This window comes from Onychomys torridus, chromosome 6, assembly GCF_903995425.1.
Source record: "Onychomys torridus chromosome 6, mOncTor1.1, whole genome shotgun sequence".
In the NCBI taxonomy this organism is placed as follows: Eukaryota; Metazoa; Chordata; class Mammalia; order Rodentia; family Cricetidae; genus Onychomys; species Onychomys torridus.
Genome location: NC_050448.1, coordinates 98,982,231 through 99,006,141, shown reverse-complemented (window position 1 = coordinate 99,006,141; position 23,911 = coordinate 98,982,231). Strand labels below are relative to the sequence as shown.

Here is a 23,911-nt window from a genome sequence, read left to right as displayed (position 1 = left end):
GCATCAGCGATCCCATGAAGACCCCGCAGCTCTGAAGTTTAGCTTCTATGAAGTGATCTCTGCTGGGCCCCATGCCCCCTGGGAACTTCGAACCCTGCAGAAGAGGTGCTTGGTTCCTGGATGGTATGCCAGCCACATTGAGAGATGGCTTGTTTATTTCCCACCCTTTCAGGTAGGAAGCAACCAGGATTTACAGCTTGTAACAACCTCATTAAGTGGATGGCTTTGCCTCAGACTCAGCTAAAACATTGCTAGGTTTCATCCTTTAGTTGCAGATGATTCTGGCAGAGAAAAATAGGCAGAAGTCAGAAAATGCGTTAACTTTCTAAGGGTATCTCAGGATAGTTCTATCTGATCATTTGTTGGCATTAGCATGCCATCTCTGACTGTACAGAATTTGAGAAGCTTCAGCTCACTAAGCCCCGTTCTGACATGAATAAAGCCTGATGAAAGGGGATGACTTCACCGAACCAGACAGACGTCATTTTGTTTAATGAAGTGCCTTGATTTCTCTTCTGAAACACTTTGCTGAGGTCGTCATGAGTCCTGTTCCTCTCATTCCTTGCTTTTTCTCTTTTGCTTGGCATCATCTTCCATAAACACCCAATTGCCCCTCCTCTGGATTGCATAAGCAGCCAAGTGACATGAGAGGTAAGGTCATGTGTCCAAAGCCATGTGTCCAAACTGATGGCTATAACAACTTACAGCTAATTAAGTGTATTACAGTTAAATAAAACAAAAAGCTCCACTCATTTTCATTAGGTATGTGTGAACGCTGAGTAACTTCATGTTAGGTATAGCCATCTGTCCATATCATGGTAAAAGTTCTATTGAGTATCCAGGGTAGACTAACTAAAACCACTGGAAACGGGGCTTCGCCAAAGTTGTGTGACAGGGACTATGACTTCCATAATGGCCCACTGTCACTGTGTCTTCCTGGGTTATCTTGCTCCACTCACCAGAGAGACAAATTCTTTCCCATGATTTCTTTTGTGTTTAGCTTTGTTGTTATTGTTCACCTTTGTTTTCTTGAGGCAGAGTCTCACTCCATAGCACAGACTGACTTCATGTCCATGAAAGTCTCCTGAGTGCTGGTGTTATAGGTGTGGTCCCTGTTAGATTCTTCTTTATATATTATTTTTATTATGTACATGTGTCTGTGTGGATGTATGTCACACGTGTGTGGATTCCCACAGAGGCCAGAAGATGGCATCAAAACACATGGAACTGGAGTTACAGGAGGTTGTGAATCACCTTATGTGGGTTCCGGGAACAGACCCCTGTGTGCTACAGGAGGATTATGCATTCTTAAGCACTAAACCATATCTTCATTCCCTTCCACTTCATTTCTTACGTTGTTGTTTTTCAAAACAGGGTTTCTCTGTGTAGCTCTGGCTGTTCTGGAACTCACTCTGGAGACCAGGCTGGCCTCAAACACAGAGATCCACCTGCCTCTGCTTCCTGAGTGCTAGGATTAAAGGCGTGTGCCACCACCACCTGTCCCCATTCATTTCTTGAGCCACATTCTGCCCATATTCAGGTCTCTGGAAATCTTGCCTGCTTCCTCATGGATTATCAAAGGGTTTCTCAAATGCTGCTCCTGAATGGAACTGGGAGGTGACAGGTCTCTGCCCGTTACACCTAAGCTTCTTCTAGCCTTTCTGTTTGGGAGGTGAGGCCAAAGCAAGGAGATGAATGGCGAATGCTGCTTTAGACACAGGATCTCACACTATTTCTGGCCTTAAGCTCACGATCTTCCTGACATGGTCTCGAGTCTGGGATTTGAGGCATGAGCCAACATTCTGACTTAATTGAAAGCTTTCTTCTACCCTGCAGTCATTTGTGCCAGCATGAGTGATGCCACCCTGTGTTGTGGTCTCACAGTCACATTCCTGAGCACACTTTCTCCCATTAGTTTATTACTGTTTTCTTATCATTTCCCTGACTTCTCAGACAATATCAGAATACTTAATTAGCATGACTTACCTATAAGTCCTAGATTGCACCTCCCAACAGTGTGTGCATACCCCAAAGACAGTGCCTGAATAAGTATAGGATTTATCATTACACAGTTGCCACGTTTTTCCAACATCCATGTCTTTTTTTTCCTTATTATTACTTTGGTGATTTAGTTGCTAATTATCGATGGGCAGCAGCTAAGAACTGACCCTGCGACAGTGATGGATGAAGTCCAGAAGTTTCTAGGAGTCTCACCTCATTATAATTACTCCGAAGCTTTAACGTAAGTGTATATTCTAATTGGTTTATTGACGTTTCAGGAAGGAACTGATTGTAATTATTGTTGGATGATATGATTGGCTGGCTAGTGGCTCTTTGAATGTTGATTATCTTTTAAGTTAATTGAGAAAGCACATTTAGACAGTATGACGAAGAAATGTCCCAAGTCTTCTTGATTCTAAGCTAGGCAGATTTCCCCTAGAAGGAACATGGAGGAAAAAAATAGTTGTGGCTCATTAAACTAACAAGGAACCTTAGAAGAGGCTGCTTGAAGTAAGTAGATGTCCTGCCTAGTTTTATGTCAACTTGATACAAGCTAGAGTCGTCTGAAAGGAGGGAACCTCAATTGAGAAAATGCCTCTGTAAGATCCAGCTGTAAGGCATTTTCTTAATTATTGATTATGGGGGAGGGTCCAGCCCATGGTGGGTCATGCCATCTCTGGGCTGGTGGTCCTGGGTTCTATAAGAAAGCAGGTTGAGCAAGCCATGATGAGTAAGCCAGTAAGCAGTACCCCTCCATGGCCTCTGCATCAGCGTCTGCCTCTAGGTTCCTGCTCTGTTTGAGTTCCTGCCCTGACTTCCTTTGATGATGAGCAATGATGTAGAAGGGTGAGCCAAATAAACCCTCCCCTCCCCATATGCAAAATAAACCATTTCCTTGCTTTGGTCATGGTGTTTTGTCGTAGCAATAGTAATCCTAACTAAGACTGGGTAAGAGCAAAGCCCACTTAACAGGTGGTAAGGGATGTTTTGGGAACAGGAAGATATGACTGGCAAGGTTTATAAACTGACCTTTGTGTGACTTTAGCAAGAAACGCCCAGCGGCTGAGTGGATGGGGTGACACTGTCATGAGCCTAAGCATGCTTCTTTCTCTTGCTCGTCTTTACCCACTGTGACTCTTACCCTGTCATCTTCCCTCAGCATTATATGATCGTTTGGGTTTGGTTTGTTGGGGATTTTTTTGGTTTGGGGATGTTGCTAGTTTTTGCTGTTTTTCTCAAGTAGCTGACTGAAAACCAGGACTAGAGAGAGGAATAGGGCCATACAATGTTAAGGAAGTGTTTGCTGGCGTACTACTGTGTCTGTGCCTGGAGGTTTGTACCCATTGTCTTTCTTACATCACCCTGGTCCTCCCTCTGCAGTCAGTCATGAGGGCTGTGCTTGCCCGCATCTCAACTGAGCAACTCAGCAGAGGTACCGAGGTGGACTGACTACAAACCATCTTCTCACTATATATTTCTTGAATTCTATGATCTGGGGTTGAGTCTTAAAGAAACTTAAAAAGACTATACTGTGAAATATTTCTACTGTTCTTTTCTTAAAATGTAATATTTTATTAATTTGAGAATCCCATGCAATATGTTTTTATCATATTCACCTCCCCATTCCTCCTCCTAATTCCTTCCATTTCCATCCCATAGCAGCATTCCACTTCTAACTTCATACCTTTTTTCTTTCCCTCCATATTTAATATCTTTGTCATTGTTGTTGTCGTCATCATCATCATCATATTAATTTCTCTGGCCATGTCACCCCCTCCTCCAACTCCTCCCAGATAAAACTCAGTTTTATAAACCATCTGGGTTTGCTTCTGCTGTTACATTCCATTCCATAACAATTTAGAAAGTAAGGAAAAGGTTTCTTTTTTCTTTCAGCCTCCCTTGTAGTGAAGAGTTGGTAGAAAAACATCAAACACTGCTTATATCAGGCACCAACCGTATGTAAAGACTTCTGGCTTAGAGGCCAAAGGATACTGTAACTAGGGAGTTTTGAGCTTTCTTCTCAAGAGTCTCTTACTTTGCAGTTACCATTCACATGCTGGGCTAGTTTTTATACTCCCTAGTCTGTCCAATTTTGTGGCGTTTTAGTTCAATGATTGATAGACTCTAGCTTTAAGTATTAAACATTCAACTTAACCTTAAAGAAAGCAGAGTGCTTTTAGTTTGCAGTTAGAGATTCAAGTCCACCTTCTGCTCTCTGCCTTAAGTATCTCTCTGAAAAGGAAGCTTTTATTTTCTAAACTATCTTCTATTTCAAGTTGGCTTATCTTTGTATCTTTTTATAGGGTATCTGGGAAAGCATTGTGTTTCAGAGAATAGGAGTAAAGTAGTCTATACAGACATAATTTCTTTTTTCTGTAGCATGCTCCTTGACCTGAATACTGTGTATTTGTCCTCTCTGCATCCTGCTCAGCAGAAGGCTTTTTTATTCATCTCCATTGCTGGAAAAGGCAGGGTGAACTCAAGAGAATGAATATCAAAGAAATATACCATATACAAAGAACTGCAGGTCACTGTGTACTGGGAATGTAGCTAGCTAAAATTACCCATTATGTGATTCTCTTACCTGGCTGGGGAAAGTAGCAGAGTAAGATAGGTGTAATCTGAGAAAGCAGTTTCTGGTCCAGCAGGGCTGCCCAAGCTGTCACCTTGCTGACATAGATAATAGACTTCCAGGTTGTTTCTTTCCATATTTTCATGTCAGTCATTGACTGGCCTGACACACCGCGTAAAAACCAGCTGTGGACTTGTTGCAAGGTATTTGGACAATACATTTCATTGTCCTTGCTCTCTCCTCACCCCATGCCCTTCTATGTTATTTATCTGGATCCTGTCATAACAATCCCTTGCACCTATCAGAGTCACTGTGACCCAACATCTGTTTCTCAGTGCTTTGAAAACATGGTCTACCATAAGGAGACATGCATCTCAGAACATTGACAGAACTTCCAAGAGAATACTCAGTGTATACTTTAGCATTGCTTATTATCTTCCTACTAATAATAGTAAAGATTATCTCTTTTTATACTCAAAAAGGAACAAAAAGAAATATTTTTGTTACCATAAGCAACTGTAGCACTCCAACACTTAGCATTTCTAGGTGCCCTCTTGTAGATACCCAGCGGATTGAAGTTATTATCACCACCACTTTTTTCTTAAAGTCCTCTATAGATGTAGTAAACTATAAACCACATCAATGCAGTGTTTACACACAGTGCAATGGGGGAATAGGAGGCAGTCTGTACAACTTGGCATGCAGGAACATTCCCAAAAGGTCCTATGCTGATTATCTTCAGTAGAGCTAACTCTAGTATCAAAGGTACTTTCCAAGAGGAATGGCCAAAAAAAAACCTCGACAATCGAGATTCTTTCTTTCCACAACTGCTGAGGAAAGTGTTTAAGAATTCTAAATTTCACAAGATAATATATGATATTTTAACTGTCATGATGGGCCTATAATTTATTTTTTTAAATTTGATTCTCTTGGTGAGTTTGTGATTTGAAATAAACAGTATAAACCTAAAACAATGTAAATAGGAAGTATCTAATCAGATCGTTGTACAGCTCTTGTACGTACAGTCCATTGTACAGCCCTTGTTTAACATAAGCTTAATCCTAACCTTTGAAAGCATTGCTGTAGTGATGCTACATAAACCGTGTTACAGAGTGTAGGAAACTGACTAGTTATCTGAGAGAAAAGAAGGGTAACGATGCTGGACACAGATCATTCTAATTCACATAAGCCAAATTCAAAAATATCTACTTTTAATTTTCCTATATATCTGTGGTAGGTTGGATGTAATTGGCCCCCATAATCTCATAGGGAGTGGCACTATTAGGAGGTGTGCCTTTGTTGGAGTGGGTGTGGCCTTGTTGGAAGAAGTGTGTCACTCTTGGGGCAGACTTTAAGGTTTCTTATGCTCAGAATACTGCCCATTGTATCAGTCAAATTCCTCTTGCCTGCAAGATGTAAGACTCTCAGCTACTACAGCACCACATCTATCTGCATGCTGCCATGCTCCCCAACATGATGATAATGGACTGAACCTCTGAACTGTAAGTGAGCCATCCCAATTAAATGTTTTCTTTATAAGAGTCGCCAGGGCCATAGTGTCTCTTTACAGCAATAAAAACCCAAACTAAGACAATCTCCATTCAGAATTATCACTGGTCAACAGATGTCTTCACTTTCAAAATGCTAACCTTGCAGATCATTTCTCAGTCAGGGGCATACTTTTTCAGATTAATGACACCAGATTGTGTTTTATGAATATTTAATACTAATGCACTTTGAAAATGTCAATAGTGAGCAATGAAAATGGAAGGCGAGAGACTGACATAGTCTGTGTTTCTCTTTTGTTTTGCTGTGTTTTCTGGTTAAGGCTTGGCTGAGTCACATGGGAACTTTGAACCCTCTTGACTATTCAGAAAAACTTCTAGTATCTTTTTAATTACAGCCCAAGTTAATATTGGCCAGGAAGTCTCCCCAATCACTGCTGATAAGCCTAAGTAAAATTTGCCATGTTAAAACTGCCAAAAATTAGTAGTGATGAGAACTACAATTTGTTGGCTTTCTGGCTATCTGTAAGATAGCAACCTAGAAAATGCTAAGGGTTGGCAAGAAAACAGAAATTTTACTCCAATTGTTTATGATATATTCATAAATATTTATATAGATGCAAATATAGTTATTTACTGGGTATCTTATATGTAGATACACATTCATATATATTGTCACAAGAACACCATTGTTAGTTTCTTTCTCTTCTTATTGAAAATAGACTTTTTTTCTTATAATATATTCTGGTTAGGTTAACCCTCCCATAATTCCTCCCAGATCCTGTGCACCTTCCCATCTACCCAAATCTATACCCTTTCTTGTTCTTTCTTATTAGAAAACAAGCAGGCATACAAAAATAAGTAAGCAAATAATCTGATAATAGTACAAAATAAAAACAAACCTGAAAAGACAAAATAAGCAAATGAACAGATTTTTAAAAGGAGCCAAAGGGAAAAAAAGCACAAGAAACATATAGATAGACACAAAGACACACATCCATGTACAGAGACATCCCATAAAGACACAAAATCAAAAACCATAATATATAAGCAAAACACCTGCAGGTTAAAACATTTTAAAATGCCCAGACAAAACATTATGAAACAAAAAAATCCTCTGAAAGTACCACTGAGTTCCTTCTTGTGTTGATCACTACAGCTGGACTGGGGCCGGTCCTTAAGTATGGTATGTATACCCAGTGAGACTCCACTGAAGAAAACTAACTTCTCCTTTGGAAGCAGTTGTCATTTGGAGATAAGCTTTGGGTTATGGATGGGGTTTTGTGTCCACATCCCCTCTCAAGCACTAGGGCACCGTCTGACTTGGGTTTGCTGCCATAGTCTCTGTGAGTTCATATGTGCATCAGTCCTGTTGTGTCTAGAAGGCTTTGTTTCCTTAATGTCTTTCACCTTCATTGGCTCTTACAGTCTTTCTGCCTTTTCTTCATCAGAATTCCCTGAATCCTCAGGGAAGATATTTAATGGAGACCTCCCTTCTAGGTCTCAATGTTCCAACCAATAGCTTTGACAATTGTCTGGGTTGTTTGGGGTCTTCCATAAAGCTCTTTTGGCCAACAGCTCAATGATATGTAACCCATTCCTGGCATTGGAGGTTTCATTTGGTGGCAAGAGAGATCTAGGGGCTTTGTCTCACCTGTGATTTGGTGATTCTATTTAGATTTCTTTCAAATACATATATATTTTAAGAAGCTTCTATTGTAGTAGGTTTCTATGCAATCCCTTAACTAACACTCCCATGTTCCCTCCCTAACCACTCTATTCCTTCCCACTCTGATCTCCACTCCAGCCCCTTCCTCTTCCATCTGTATTCATCTATTCTATTTCCCTTTCCTAGGGAGAGCCTTCCCTCCTACCTAGTCCTTTACTCTCTAACTAACCTCTGTGGTTATTTGGATTGTAGCCTGCTTAACAAACACTTAACATCTACATATAAATGAATACATGTTATATTTATCTTATGGGGTCTGGGTTACCTCACTCAGGATGATTATTTTCTAGCACCACCCATTTACTTGTAAATTTAATGATTTCATTTTTAATGACTAAGTAATATTCCATTTTGTAAATGTATAATTTCTTTATCCATTCATCCATTGATGCACACCCAGGCTGTTTCCAATTTCTGACTATTATGAATAGAGCATCAATGAATATTGTTGAGCAAATGTCTCTGTAGTAGGATATGGGAGTCCTTGGGGTAAATGCCCAAGAGTAGTATAGCTGGACCTTGAAGTAGATTGATTCCCATCTTCCTGAGGAAACACCATACTAAATTCCACAGTGATTGTACAAGTTTGCACTCCTACTAGCAATGGATGAGTAGTTCCCTTACTTCACATCCTCACCAAAATGTGATTTGTTTTATTGATCTTGGCCATTCTGACTGGTGTAAGATGAAATCTCAAAATGGTTTTGATATGGATTTCCCTGATGACTAAGGATGTTGACCATTTATTTAAGTGTTTCTCAGCCATTTGTATTTCATTTTTTGAGAATGTTCTCAAAATGTTTATATCTGTGTCCCATTTGGGGGGGAGGGATCCAGCTCCTACCTTTTGAAGGGTGCTTAGGTGGGGGAGAGAGGAATGAAGAAATATCAGATAGAAAGAGAGATCTAGTGGACAAGAACACAGAAACACAGGATAGCTTTGGGGGGGGGGGGTGCTGGATCAATACAACAGCCTCATCCTTTATTGAAAAGGACTTTCTATAATATGCCAAGAAGAGGAGCAAAAGACCTCCCCACTTGCAAGATCAAAGTACACTGCACAGCCAAGTGTAGCCCCTTCCAAACACCTGGTAAACATGCTCATGATCAAATCATCTCGTTATGCAGCCCTGATGGGTAAAACAAGCTCAGATCCTCTGACCCTGAGTAAATTCTCACTAGGAAGTCTCTGTGGGCTCCCACACTCCATTAGTTCCACTTTTTAGACATAAAAACTAAAGCACAGAAAAAGTAAGCCAAAAGTCACCCAACAAGTGAGTTGGGAAGGCAGGATTGAAAATCAGTTATTGCAATGTATACTTCCCATCTTTAAGCTCTTCCCATTAACACAAGATGTTTGAATCAGAGAAAACCAATACTGCGCCTCTCTCCTAATGTGTACTACATCTTCTGAGTTTAAAACTGAAATCTGGGCCAGCAAGGTGACTCACTGGATACAGACTCTTTCCCCAAAGTCTGACAACCTGCATTTGGTCCCCAGATCCCTCAGGGTAGAAAGAGCTGACCGCCACAAGCTGTCTTCTGACCACCAAATATGTACTGTGGCATGTATGTGCATACAACACAAAGATGTGTGTGTAAGCTATATATAATGTAGAAACTGTACCTTTTTTTTTTAAATCTGGAAACTTGAAATGAGTTTTTTTTTTATTTTACTAAGTCTTTGAGACTTTCACGTTTGATCATATTCACCCCTCTTCTTCCCATTCCTCCCCATATCTACCTTCATCTCTCTACCCACTGATCATTAAGCTTTCTCTCTTTCTTTCTTTTCCTTCTTGCTTTCTTTCTTTTCTTTTCTTTCTTTGTTATTTCCATAAAGTCCAGTTTGTGTTGCCCTACTACTCCTGGGAATGTTGCCTGCTCTGGAATGTGGTCAAGAGACGTTTTACATGCACTTTCCACATGAACATGTAACCAGAAAGATACAAATTAAAATCCCATTCAGACACCACTCAATGCCACAGGATGGATGGCTGTACTTCAAAAGTCAACCCAAATGGACATGGACCCAAAAGATAATACTAAATGTTGACAATAATTAGGGGAATTTTTTAATTTTGTTTAAAATTTAAAACTGGCATAATATGCCCCTTTGGTGAGTAGTTTTGTAGTTTCTTGAAAATTAAACACCATCTCACCAACAGCCCAACTTTGCTTGGAGGAATCTATCTCAAGATAAATAAAAGCCTAAGTCAATTAAAAATTTGTAAGTAAATATTTATAGAAGCATTATAAATTATATATAAAAGCAAGAAATTATCCAAATGCCTATCACCTGGTAAATGGATTGATTTGGCATATCCATGCTCGGCGGGGAAAAAAAAGGAAATATCAATAAATAATGAAGTTTGACTTAGGTGCATAACATAGGCCCATAATTTAAGCACTTGGAAGCTGAAGCAGGAAGGCTGGTGTGAGTTTAAGACCAGCCTAGCATGTATTGTGTGTATCAAACTATCCTGAACTACATGGCAAGACCTTGTCTCAAGAGAAAACAGAATAGAATGAAATCAAGGATTGTCAAATCAGGGTTGAGTTTGAGTTTCGGTTTTTGTGAGGCAAAAAAATATTCTGAAACTATGATAATTTCATAGTCATTGGATTGTACACATAAAATTCAAGTATTATTATATTTAAACATATCTTGATGTATGTATATATCCTGTTCTTGTCTTGTATTCATAGCACAAATTATGGTCTTTTGATTTTGAAAGCCCATCTGCTCTAGTTTCACATGGAAATGCAATTGCAGTTTGAAGAAACTTCAGACACACTTTCTAAGAGTCCTCTGCATATTCATCTATCCAAGGTGAATTGTGTTTTCACTAATACAGAATGTTAAGGGCTGTCATTCTCCATGGAGAATCTTCTCCTGACCCAAGTCTACTTTATTATGTCCACATAAGGTCCCCAGGTGATTTTCTTCACAAGCTTACAAGCATTTTTATCCTCTCTAATTTTACTCTTTAATTCAAGTTTATTAATAACTATCATATACAGGACTCTGGGGACACAACCATGGAGTGGCTTTAACTCCACTGTGCGGCACCCACAAGGTCAGACACTAAGCAGTATATTACACTTCTTCCAATGGCTCATTTCCTGAAAGCCTTGGAAGGAGGGACTCAGCTATAAAATGGCTATGAGTGCCCACCTTAAAAGAGGCTGATGTTCACACAGTGGTCCTGGGGTTATTCTTGCGGGGAAGACCATTACTGCTTTTTTAAATAGATGTGGAGACAGCTTTCTCCATCAAACCTTTCACCTAGACTCTGAAATAATGTCATTGGCCCAACAAAGACAGTGATCCCTTTGTTTTCCTTTGTGATGGTTCATGGTGAGCAATCAAACCTGATGATTCCTCAGGCCACCTGAAAAACACACACAATGGCTTGCCTTCGTCCTCTACACTCACACCACTAACCTAAACATTTACATGCTGCCCTAGGTAGTGGTTACAAACACCCCCTTCCCGTAACACACACACACACACACACACACACACACACACACACACACACACACATTTTCCCTCAGTAAAGCCCTGCATGATGCCATCTGTAAGATACCTGACCAAGTTTCTTTCAACAAGTAGTTGAAAAAAAACTATATTCCTTTTTTTCCCCCCAAATTGTGATTGTGTGTGTATACGATGTATGTGTGTAAGAGCACACATGCCATGGGGATGTCATGTCAGAATGTGACTTTGAGAAGTCAGTTCTCTCCTCTACCTTTACATGGGTTCTGGGCATTGAACTCAGGTCCCCAGGCTTGTGCAGTCATGCCTTTACAGGCTGAACCATTTCACTACCCTTATTTTACTTTTGCTAATTAATTTTAACATCAGTATCAACTCAAGAAGCAGAGGCAGGTGAATCTCTGGGTTCAAGACTAACCTGGTCTACAAGGTGACTTCCAGGACAGCCAGGGTTATACAGAGAAACCCTGTCTCAAAAAGCAAAAAAAGCAAATGTAATACACCTGGAAAAGTTCTTCACATAGCATCTATGTGTCGTAGTCATATATCTGTAATAAGATATATTAGCAATATAATATCAGTTGTTCTGGATTCTGAATCTTGACCACTTGAAGGCTTGCAATGAGAATAGTTCAGATGTGGAAACTTCTGGTACTAAAGTGTTAGTGAGAACTACGAGCCGTCTTCTTTCTAGAAGTGTTCTGGAAGCTTTTTCTGGAGACTTCTGCACAGGGGTAGTTAAATAAGACTACCTTGTTGATCCTTTCTTTGACCTCTGAATGTAAAATTAACTTTTGAGCTGCCTGATTCAAACAAGAATATATACAACATAATGGCATACCGTGTGTTCTGGTCTCATATGGTCACTTTAGTAGTAGCAAGAAATGGGCTTGTGTACGTGGGCTGCAGTTGTGTTCATTGTGATGCACAGCTGAGGAAGGGCCGATGCAGAAATGAAGTTCATATTACTTTCGTAGGGCAGTGGTTATAAACTACAAAATTGGCCACACATAGACTTACATATACATATATCAAGTAATACTATTATTTAAGATATTTTATTAATATGTGATTTTTCATAAATAAAACCCCCAATTATAATATTTATGGGTTCAGTAAATTTTAACAAATACAAGTAAATTGTAGCCACAACAATAAAGTTACAGAGTACCTCTCCCTCCAAAGTGCCCCTTCTTCCAGGGTACCCCTCCCTCCAGAATTGTGTTTTATGCTTTTTATGCTCTTGGGCGATCAAGCTATTTCCCTTGTGCTCAGCCCCTGAAAACCAGACCAGCTACTTCCTTTAATTTAGCATGACGTATTTAAGTGCTCACCTAATAACCATCCATCTACCTTTGTCATAGACTGTTCCTTTTATCAATCGATGGATGCTGATTCTGGTTTGGTTTTTTTTTTCTATTTTTATTTTTGTTTTGCTGCTAGAACAAAGCTACTATGAACATAAATATTTTTGCATGGTCACATGTTTCACTCAGTAAATACCTTCAAGAAAATCATATACTAATAAACTGTCAGCTTTAAAAGAAACAGCGATGTGGCTGTGATGCTCTTTTCTACACACCTTTACCATTGTTTCCTTTAGAACTTTAAATTGCATCATTTAAATTCATGAGTGTTATTTCATTTTTAATGTTAATTTGTGTTTTCCTGATGACCAATGAAGTTGAGTAAATTTAACACTCATTCTCTGGTTGTATCATTTTCAAAATTTTACTCAATTTTTAAAAGTTATATATACTTTTTAGAACCATGTACATGAACACGACATCTATATCATTCCTGCCCTCCCTCTTCCTCAAACTCCTCCTGTCTCCCAAATTCATAAACTCTTAATTATTATTGTTAACCATACACACATATCTATATATTCATATAGATATAGATACAACATACCAAGTCACTTAGTTTCTTATACGTACATGCATTCATTGGGATTCTACAACCTAGAATCCCAAGAGGAAACAGATTCTTCTTCTCTTAGTAGTCATTGACCAGCTATAGTGCTTCATCTGGGGATAGACCATCCATGTTAGTTTGTCAACTGATATTGTCATCATCAGGTCTTCAGGCAACCATATTGTTGAGAGTTAATTGTCCTTGTCATGTCTAAGGGACACTATCAAGCAACAGGCATCCGGGTCTTCTTACTGCTTTTCTGCCCTTCTTCCATTATGTTCCCTGAGCTTTAGGTATATGGGCTGTGTTGCAGATGTTGCCACTGGCCTTGAGCACCCTATGAACATTTATTCTCTGTGTTTTGACCAGCTGTGGATTTCTATAATAGTCTCCATCTAATCCAAAAAGAAGTTTCATTGATGAAGGATGAACATTCCACGTATCTGTGGATATGAGGCTCTTTAGAATACAGTTAGAAATTACATTAGTTTAGGTAAATGGTATTAATGAGTTCTTCTCTAGGGTATTCAACCTCACTAACCAAGGGCAGTTGGCTATGTTTACAGTACCAGACATGAATTCCTTTCCACTTACCGGGCCTTATGTCCAATTAGACAGCTATTGGTAACCCCAGGATAAAAGTGCCACTATTGCACATTATGGATATATTGTTGGGCTCATCATTGTGATTTATAGGCTTTGCAGTTGGGTAGGACTACCATTTGTTCCTCTCCCTTGGAAGTTTGCATAGCACCTGCCACTACTATGAAAGCCAGTCCTCAGGCAGAAGGCTTCCAGTTCAGTTCCAACTTGATTCCTTCAAGTGTGCAGTTTCTTCAGTAATAGAGTCTTACCTTACTAAGAATAATGGCAATAGCACATATTGTTTTAAGAAACTCTTATATTCCCCCAACGAACAACTTGGGATGTTTCCCATGTGAGGCACTGGGGTTTTGTCAGATGCTGAATGGCTTTTAGGAGAGCACCATCATTCATGTGACATAACTCTATTAAAAATGTATATACATATATACACACATATACATATATGTATATACACATGTATGTTATGTTTATTTTAAGTAAGCATATAAAGTAATATATTTCCCTATGGTTTTTCTCACACATATGAATGTTATTTATCCCTTCCTCCCTCACTATATTGCCTTTTCTCCCCATCCATAATTAAAGTCCCCTCCATTTTTCCATTAGTCCTTCATCTTTCATACACCAAATATAAATTTTTCAGATACACATTTTACAAATATTTTCTCTAGTATCTAATTTTCTGTTTCTTTTCTGAAGTATCTTCAGAAGAACAAAGTCTTAATACATTCAAAATTATCATTTTATAATTTATCTTAAGAAATACTTGCCTAACCTAAAAGCACAAAGATGTTTCATGTAGGGTGGGAATATAGGTCAGTTGGTTGAGTGCTTGCTTAACATGCAGAAAGTCCCGGGTGTGATCTTCAGCACTGCGTGAACCAAGGACTTGGTAGTGTGTACCTATTATCCAAGCACTAAGGACTGTACAGGTAGAAACAGGAGGATCAGGAATTCAAAGTCCTCCTTGGGTACCTAGTAAGTTGAGACCAGTTTGTGATAAACAAGACCCTTTCTAAAAAAAAAAAAAAAAAAAAAAAAAAAAAAAAAAAAAAAAAAAAATTCTACATCTCTTTCTTCCAGAATTTTTATAGTTTTAACCTAAAAGTTTAGGTCAGTGATCTATCTATTTCATGTTAAATTATCCATCAATGTGATGAAACTGCTAATGTTCTTTATTTTCCATGATATTCATTTTTTCTAGTACAGTTGGTTTTGGTCCCATCACTGAATGTGAAGGTCTCTTTTTACATCCTTTATTTTGCTCCATTGGTCCATAACTGTGACTGTGAGCAGCACTGATTGCTCAGCATTCAAGAAACATTGAGCCGGGCAGTGGTGGCGCACGCCTTTAATCCCAGCACTCAGGAGGCAGAGGCAGGCGGATCTCTGTGAGTTCGAGGCCAGCCTGGTCTACCGTGTGAGTTCCAGGAAAGGCGCAAAGCTACACAGAGAAACCCTGTCTTGAAAAACCAAAAAAAAAAAAAAAAGAAAGAAAGAAAGAAACATTGAAAGTATGGAGTGTAAGATCTCCAATGTGATTCTTTGTTTCAAACTTTTTAAAATGTTTTACCTTATCTAGGTCCTTTATATTTTCATATATACTTCAAAGTCATTTTCCATTTCTACAAAAAAAAAATAGCGGAGTCTAGTCAAGTTTTAATTGGAATCATATGAATCTATATGTAGTGTTGGAGCCAGACGATTTTAAGTATTCAATCTTCTTTGTGAATGGTACAGCGCCCATTTGGTTACACCTTCTGTGTTTTTGCATTTTTCATGGTGGCATGTTTTTTGTTCATTTTATTCTTAGGTACTTCAAGATTATAATTTAAGTGTTTTTATTTAAATTTCATTATAATTTAAACATGTTTCCATTTAAATTTCCAAAATTGTTCCCAGGAAGATTTTAAGCAATGCAAACTAAACACCAAAGGAAATGTAACCCTAAGTAATTCTTCCTAGCAGAGAAGAAACAATGACAGTCAAATCATTAATTAACAAAGGTGAAGGAATACCATTGTTGTCACTTCCACATTTACATCTGAGCATGGAAATCACTGCTTTGTTTACAACAAACAACACAAATAGATCCGTTGTGATAGACATAAATATAGAATAGAAAGATTGGCCCTTGACTGCAGAATGGAGAGGCCTAGACTTGAACTCAGCAGAATACTAAGGAAACGGGGTCTACAGAAACTAGGCCTTGACAAACATTTTCTCCGTTTCATTATTACCTGGTGTGTGTGTGTGTGTGTGTGTGTGTGTGTGTGTGCGCGCGTGTGTGCGTGTGTGTGCGTGTGTGTGTGTGTGTGTGTGTGTGTGTGTGTGTGTGTGTGTGTGTGTGTGTGTGTGTGTGTGTGTGCGTGTGTGTGTGTGTGTGTGTGTGTGTGTGTGTGCGTGTGTGTGTGTGTGTGTGTGTGTGTGTGTGATTATTTGAGACAAGGTCTCACTGTGTAGCTCTGGCTGTCCTTGAACTCACTTTATAGACCAAGTGGGCCTGACTCTGCCTCATAAGTAGTGGGATTAAAGGCATGTACCACCGCACCCAGCCCCATTATCTATCTTGTATTTAGTGAGTATTCACAAAACAAAACACTGTGCTATTACTTCCTAGAGAGCTATAACAAAACCCAGCCAGGCGGTGGTGGTGCACACCTTTAGTCCCAGCACTTGGGAGGCAGAGGCAGGCAGAACTTTGTGATTTTGAGGCCAGCCTGGGCTACCAAGTGAGTTCCAGGAAAGCTACACAGAGAAACCCTGTCTCAAAAAACAAAACAAAAACAAAAAAAGAAAAAAAAAGCAAAGGCCCAAGTGAGAAATAAATGCAGGAAATAGTATTGTAAGTAGAAATGTAAATTTAGCGTATTACTATCATTGTTTTTGTAATTACAGCAAAAAAAATTGATTTATAGGTTATTTCCACTTAATATTAACCTCATACCAAAATTTTAAAAGATCATTAAACAGAAATTTAGTGGATTATAGCTACAGAATTCACATTTTAACACTCCAAAGTACAAAAGGCCTGGTTGCTTTTCAGGGGTGAGGGTGGACCCCTACTGCTGACATATAAGCTTCTATTTATAGGAAGTCTTCTGGAAATTGCTCTATTAAGAACCTGGCAAACTCATAAATATGACAGATGGGCTGAGAATTAGGAAGTGTGCCAGAAGACTTTATGTAAGAGGTTATATGAAAAAAAAAACTCCATTTCCCTGCTTATGAATTGATAGCTGGTTATTGTGGTTTATAAACTGCTTGAATTTCTTCTGTTTTTAGGTTTGATTCTCATAAAGGCTTCTGGTGTCAGCTATTGGAAGAAGGAAAAACAAAATGCCTTGGAAAGAGTAAAGGAAGAAAATATCCACCAATGGATTCTGATGTAAGTATAGAACCCGAAAATATAAAATGTAGAAATGATAAATAGTAGTAATACCACACATATTTCCTTAGAAAAGTGGTTAAGTACATACTGAAATTCAGTGGGTCCACTTTGGGTTACAGAGTTATCTCCTGCACACACAGAGTAGGAAGGCGTTCTGTAAGGCAAGGGCCATTTGTCTGTGACTACACCACAAAGAAGGTGACACCCATCCCTACCCTCATAAGATTAGTTACCCCCCTGGAGGAGGAAGGGAGAAGGAAGAGGATGGGGGATGGAAACAGAGTTGAAAATTCAAAATTTCATTGTATAAATGTATGAAAGCTGTGAAACAGTTAAAAATGAGAAATAAAAATTATGAAACACAGTATTTCAAAGAAAGACAATGGTATTAAAATATTATAAATTACTGAAGGAAGGAAGGAAGGAAGGAAGGAAGGAAGGAAGAAAGAAAGAAAGAAAGAAAGAAAGAAAGAAAGAAAGAAAGAAAGAAAGAAAGAAAGAAAATTAAGGGTGGAAGAGAAGGCTTAATGGGTGAAGACTCCTGCCACCGAATCAGAAGACCTGACTGTGATCCTGGACACATGGTGGAAAGGGGAAGCCAGCTGCTGCAGACGGTCTTCTGACATCCTCCCATATGTCATGGCATGCGTGTGTGTGTGTGTGTGTGTGTGTGTGCCATGTATACACACACACACACACACACACACACACACACATGCGCTAAAATAAAAGAAATGCAATAAAATAACATTTTAATTAAAATTAAAAGTGATATTTGTGTTTCAATATATCTAGGATGGTTACTTTGATTTTTCCATTTATATAATTGATATCTGTCTTGCAAAAATGAAAGGGAATAGAATTTCTGACTATAAATCTGAAAAGCAGATAATGATAGCTGCACAGAATTGATCTATTAAAAAAGTCAACTAAAATGAAGATAGGAAATACATCAACTAGAAAGTGAAAAAAATATTTTCTGTTTTCAATGTCAAATAATTCTATGGGACATAGATTATAATGTTAACTGATAATATGGTATACTAAGCTTTGAACTGTTAATATGCTAGTGACATAAGATAATTAACATCTCTCTCAATTGTCTAGCACAGCAACACATAGTCTAGGCTATGAAATGGACACATGCATGTTGTTACTCAACACTTTGTTTACTCTGCTTACAATGGCATGGTGGATGCCTGAGGTGCCGTTTCATAGCTCCTGTATTTGTACAGGTGCCCTGTATTTTTCCTTTATGCTTATTGTGCATCACTAAGATTTATTCATACTATATTTAGCATATAGTTTGACTACAAAAAATAAGTTGATTACTATAATTTTTTAGAACTCAGAAATTTAAATATTGTGGATTTTTTTCACAGTATTAAATACATTGTGTTAACTGACAATACTGAGGTCATCAAAATTTCTCAGTAGTCTGTATTTATTTAACAAATTTTTATCCTTAAATGTTTGGAGGACAATGCATTGTGCCAGTCTGATAGACAGGACCTTGGTCAGGTCACAATGAAAGTCTGTACAGATGACATAAATGAGAGAGGGACTTACTGTTTTCATGAGATTACTTTGTAAAAATTCTAATTCTGTGCCTTTAATCTCAGTACTCAGGAGGCAGAGCCTTGTCTACAGAGTGAGATCCAAGACAGGCACCAAAACTACACAGAGAAACTGTGTCTCGAGAAAGAAAAAAAAAAAAGAATTCTAATTCTGTTATTCTGTTTGAGGGACTATCAAAATAACACTATCAGATCACTGTGAAAACAGTCAGAATACACTAAAAACATGTCAAAAGGTAATTTCCCCCATTGTTTCAATAAAAAAGTTTAAATATTTAATTTTCACATCAAAGCTACTTCCATGTATAATTACTAGAAGGCACTAAGGTGTATCCTGGTGTCTTAGTCCCCTCTGCTCTAACATAGACAAAACTGAGATACTCTACAAAATTGGTGCTAGTCTAAATTAATAAGAAAAAGGTCAGCTTTTCAGAATGTTGACGTAGATGCCAGCGAGGTTACTCTGTAAACACATACTGAGTTTACCTAACAAAGTAAAGTGTCTGACTTTACGCAATTAGTCTCCAAACACGAGACTCCACAGAGGGCTGGAAACACAAGCACGTAGCACAATTGGAGTAGCAATCTTTCCCACTACAGTGGTCGCCTCGGCTACTGCAGACTCCAGACAGAAAGCAAAGCATCATAGGGTGTTACCAACACAGTCCACGTGCTTCATGCAAATTTTGACCCATAGTTGTTGGTACAGGAGGCACTCATTTCAGCAGAGTCAACATGCATGAAATATAGTTTAGTAAAATAAAGTATGTGTTTCTCCCACTCCGCACTCAGAGCAGAGCGTATCTGTCCAGCTACTACCGGGACCATAATGTGGAGCTGTCAAAGCTGCTGCACAGGCTGGGGCAGCCTCTGCCCTCATGGCTGAGACAGGAGCTGCAGAAGGTGAGGTAGCGTGGAGAAGCAACGTGAATCTCCTCCAGAGCTCACAGAAGCTACCGAAAAGCTGTCAAACACATACCTCTTCATCAAGAAAAACAAGCAAGGCTCCTTCCATGTGCTGGCTTGTGGATGATTGTGGGGACTGGGGGCGTATAAAGTATCTTTAAGAAGCTTCATGGCCAGTGGCCTTCCACTCTGTACTCGTGTGGAAGCCCAGCAGCAACCAATGTAAATTTAAAAACAAAAACGAAGAAACAAAACACTGATACACACCTGTTCCGTGTCACACTAATATTTACAATTTTGTATATCAACTAAAGTTGAATTTCCATAGATTTCTGGACCCTTGTTTGACTGTAAAATGTTTTGTTTTGTTTGTTTGTTTTTGTTTTGACTCTTTGAAGTATCTTCTACGATGATAAATGTCACAGTGTAAAATTCTAAAAGTATGGGGGGGAAAAAAGGCTGTCAGCATAAACCACGACCGTGTGAGACCAGAGACAGGGAAGTGGACAGGAGGCTTTGTCTCCACTAAAGAAGTGGTGCTGGAGCAAAGGCTCCTTGTGCATAGTTCATTGTGCTTATGGAGCTCTGCATTGCAAACCTTTCAGATAGCAGAGAGAAACCTATGTTTACATCAAAATAGTGAGTACCAATGGAAAAGTCCTAAGTCCACTGAGAGAGAGAGGGTGAGCATCTAAAGGTAGGCCATTGAGAACACTGTGCTGCCCGCTGTAAGCTGTGGGTCTATCCGGGTCACCTTCAGTTATAGAGAAACACAAGCAGAGTCTGCAGGAAGTGTCCTCTCTGCGACACACCGACCTTTAAATGTGCAGAGCAGCTACTGAACAAACTCAGTTCCTTGAGGTGCTTTGCTAAAATCCTCAGACTTACATTATTGAAAAACTGCATTTTTCCGGGTGATCCCAAGGGAAATCATAGAATGTATGGATTTATGTAAAAATGAATTGATATACAAATTTTAATCTAATATTTGAAATGATTCTTGTGCTACAAGGTGGAGACAGCTGAGCAGGTAAAGTCCAATGTTTGAGAATATCTCACATATCTTCCACATCCCTGCCCAACAGGACTATCTGTAAAAACAAGCACAGAAGTGCAAAGATAAGCCTGGCTCCTGAAATATATTCAACTTAAATTAAACATGTGAGCCAGGAATTCAAAACAAGAGTACAGTAGATCATACTTTCCTGTGTTAATATTTACCTAATTTTGTATTGTAATTGACACATATGTAAATATTAAGTAGTACATGCCCTGCTGCGACCACACAAGCTCTTAGAAAGTATTTTGCAAGACATGTTTAGAAAAAAGATATGCAAGAAAGTCAATGACCTAAAGATGTGGACTGTCATTATAGTGCATAAAAGTACTCTTTCAGTTATTTACCAGTGAGGAAACAACATGCTCCCTCTCACCGTGTACTTCCTGATACACATCACAATTATCGCTTTGTCTATTCAAGGTTTTTCCATATTTTATGTACTCACAGAACACAGTCATTTTTAAGCACTTACCAGAAAGAATCGAACACACAACCAAATTGTAAGAACCCTGACTGAGAAGCAAAAGCAAAAGACAGTGAGATCAGCCTTCCCTCTTACGGCTGCGGCTTCGGAAGCGTCGCCTGCCAAACCCAGCAGGACAATCATCCTTCACTTCCATGTCCATTAATTTAAGAAAATTGGCTCAAGGGGGTCGTGAGACCTGGCAGCTCCAGCTGTTACAGTCTCACTGGCAACAGCGTGTCAGCTCATGAAGGGAGTGAGGAGATGAGTTCACATATGTCTCCACATTTGAACCTCTGGATAAATTGGCTACTGACATCCTTTAGTCTAGGTAGACGGTGCCTGTAAAATAAATGGTAAAAATAGCACTTATAATGAACCAGATAAGAAGAGAGAGGGTACCAAGACCTGCTCACTCACAAGTACATGTTGAAGCAATGTGCAACAGCAGCCCTTTGAAAGGCTTTTGACCACTAGGCATGTCACAGAGACAGCTCCAAATTCCAGAGGACACCCACAGGCTTCACACTGGGAGCTCCAGCTGGCTATTATGCTATCCTGAAAGAACAGAAACCTATGAGAAAAGAATGAGAGGGGACATGATTTCAAACTAGCTTTGTATAGAATTCTTGTTCATTGCTTATAATATGGGGCTTCCTCAGGAAGAAATGAAATGGTTATTTCAGTGTTTATAGCTATAATATTCTTGTCATTCACATTGAATGAAAATTATTGGGAACATATTTTCCTCTGGGTTTTTTTTTAAATAAAAAAAAACCCTCAATATAATTCTAAAAGTGGCATGATACCTCATATGTATAACAATAAACTCTGATAAGAAAATAAAGATGTCGGACCTGGTGATTTTAGGTAATGAGTAGGTATTTGTTTTGCTGGTGTTGGGGTAGAAGAGGGACATGGTCAGAGTTCAAAGGCAACACCGTTATGATTGAAAATGGCGAGGTAATTGAAAAGCTTAGTAGGTAATGAGGAATTTTTATTCCGGTTTTGCCTGCTGTTGTTCTATTTGTCTCCTGATAGAACAAAGCTGCAGCTTTCAAGACATTGCTGGGATCTTTTGTCTCTGTGGTGTTTTAAGAGATGTGAACTAGTCCCTTTCACAGAAATCTGGAAAATGATCTCTGCAAGAAAATCATAAAATGAGGAGAGGAGCTAGACATGTATCCTCATTCTCGACAAAGTTTTTCTGCTTGAATCTCTTTCTCTTCGAGACACTGGGTTTTCTCACATTACAACCCCTCCCACCCCTGCATTATTAGTACTCAGAATACAGCTGATTCACATTCTTCTTTCCAAATGTGTGATGACTTAGGTTATATCCACTTCAGAACCAGTCAATGAGCTGGTAATGAACCTACCCATCAGTGTTCAGGGTTTAAAATAGCAATACTAGTGTGATTTCAGAAGATCAGACCTGCCCCTTGGGCACACTTACTTAAGCAACAACTTGTTAATGAGAGGGCACTAAACCAGTGATGCCAATGTATTTCTTTAATTTCAAATTGCCCTCTGTACATGAATTCTCTTCTGACTATGGTAGCAACACCATAGTTTCCTGTGTGTGTGTGTGTGTGTGTGTGTGTGTGTGTGTGTGTGTGTGTGTATGTGAGAGACAGAGACAGAGACAGAGAGAGACAGAGACAGAGACAGAGACAGAGATTCCTCTAGAGAACCCTAACAGCTACAGTAATGAAAGACTTAACTAGAATATTGCAAGGGAGTATCTGTTTTTCACTTTTTTGAAATTATTTGTAATTCTTCCTTCTCTAGGAGATCTTTCTAAATAAGTTGTTGACATGTTGCTGGCTCTAATTTTAGTGATTTAACAATCTTTTTATTTTTAACTCCTAGAGGTGAAACTAACAGAAACTCACAGATTCTTCCTGTCTTAATCACACCTCCAAAACACCCTGTAGCTAACTCAGACAGTTAGGAATCGTATGGGGAAACATCCTCTGTGGTTGACGAGTCTCAGGAAATTATTTCTGTGTTGGCTTAGATGGTCAGTGTTTAGTCAAGGGCTGCTTCAAGTCTGTGAAGCCAAACCAGGAGCTTGCCCTTTGGTAGTAAAGCAAAAGAAAAGTGTGGTCGACTTTATGTGAAGTTGACTAAATAAGATTAACTATTACTTCTGGGTCTTTCTGGGAGAGAGAGGTTAGTCTATGAGTTAGGGGGTTCAGGAAAGTAGAATGTCCTCCCCGGTGTGGATGACATCTGAACAAAAGGAAGATGGGGAGCTCTTCCTGGCTCCCTGGCTAACTGCAACATCTCCTATTTTCCATTTGACTGGGATTTGCACCAATGCCTGCCTGGGTTCTCAGGCTTCACCATCAGAATGAATTACAGCAGTCTCCTATGTTCAGGCGGTAGATCAAGGGACTTCTTAGCAGGTACAAACATGTGAGTAAATCCTTTACTGGCTACTGTGGTGATTTGAATAAGAAATGCCTCCATAGACTCATATATTGAGCACTTGGTCCCCAGTGGCTGGCATCACTTGAGGAGGTCATGAGACCTTGAGGAGGTGGAGGCTTGCTGGAGGAAGGACATCACGGGGGCCAGGCTTTGAGAGTCTAGAGCTTGTTTCCAGTTTGCCCTTTGCTTCCTGCGTTACCTGAGATGTGATCACCCATCTTCCTGTTCTGACTGCCTGCTGCTGCC

At 39.2% G+C, this 23,911-nt stretch overlaps 1 protein-coding gene across 3 annotated transcripts in view; it reads left to right on the top strand.

Annotated features, from left to right (window-relative positions):
• Positions 1 to 22,084, top strand: part of LOC118585657 (bifunctional heparan sulfate N-deacetylase/N-sulfotransferase 3) — a 154,350-nt gene extending 132,266 nt beyond the window's left edge. For 2 of the 3 annotated variants that reach the window (XM_036190456.1, XM_036190458.1), the window contains exons 11-14: positions 2 to 172; positions 2,133 to 2,242; positions 17,118 to 17,220; positions 19,593 to 22,084. In XM_036190456.1, the coding sequence (XP_036046349.1) occupies positions 2 to 172; positions 2,133 to 2,242; positions 17,118 to 17,220; positions 19,593 to 19,712 (504 nt within the window). In that variant the 3' untranslated portion in view covers positions 19,713 to 22,084. Of the gene's footprint in view, position 1; positions 173 to 2,132; positions 2,243 to 17,117; positions 17,221 to 19,592 lie in introns of those variants that run through there. The other variant, XR_004945220.1, reaches the window with a different exon arrangement.
• Positions 22,085 to 23,911: the final 1,827 nt, after the last annotated feature.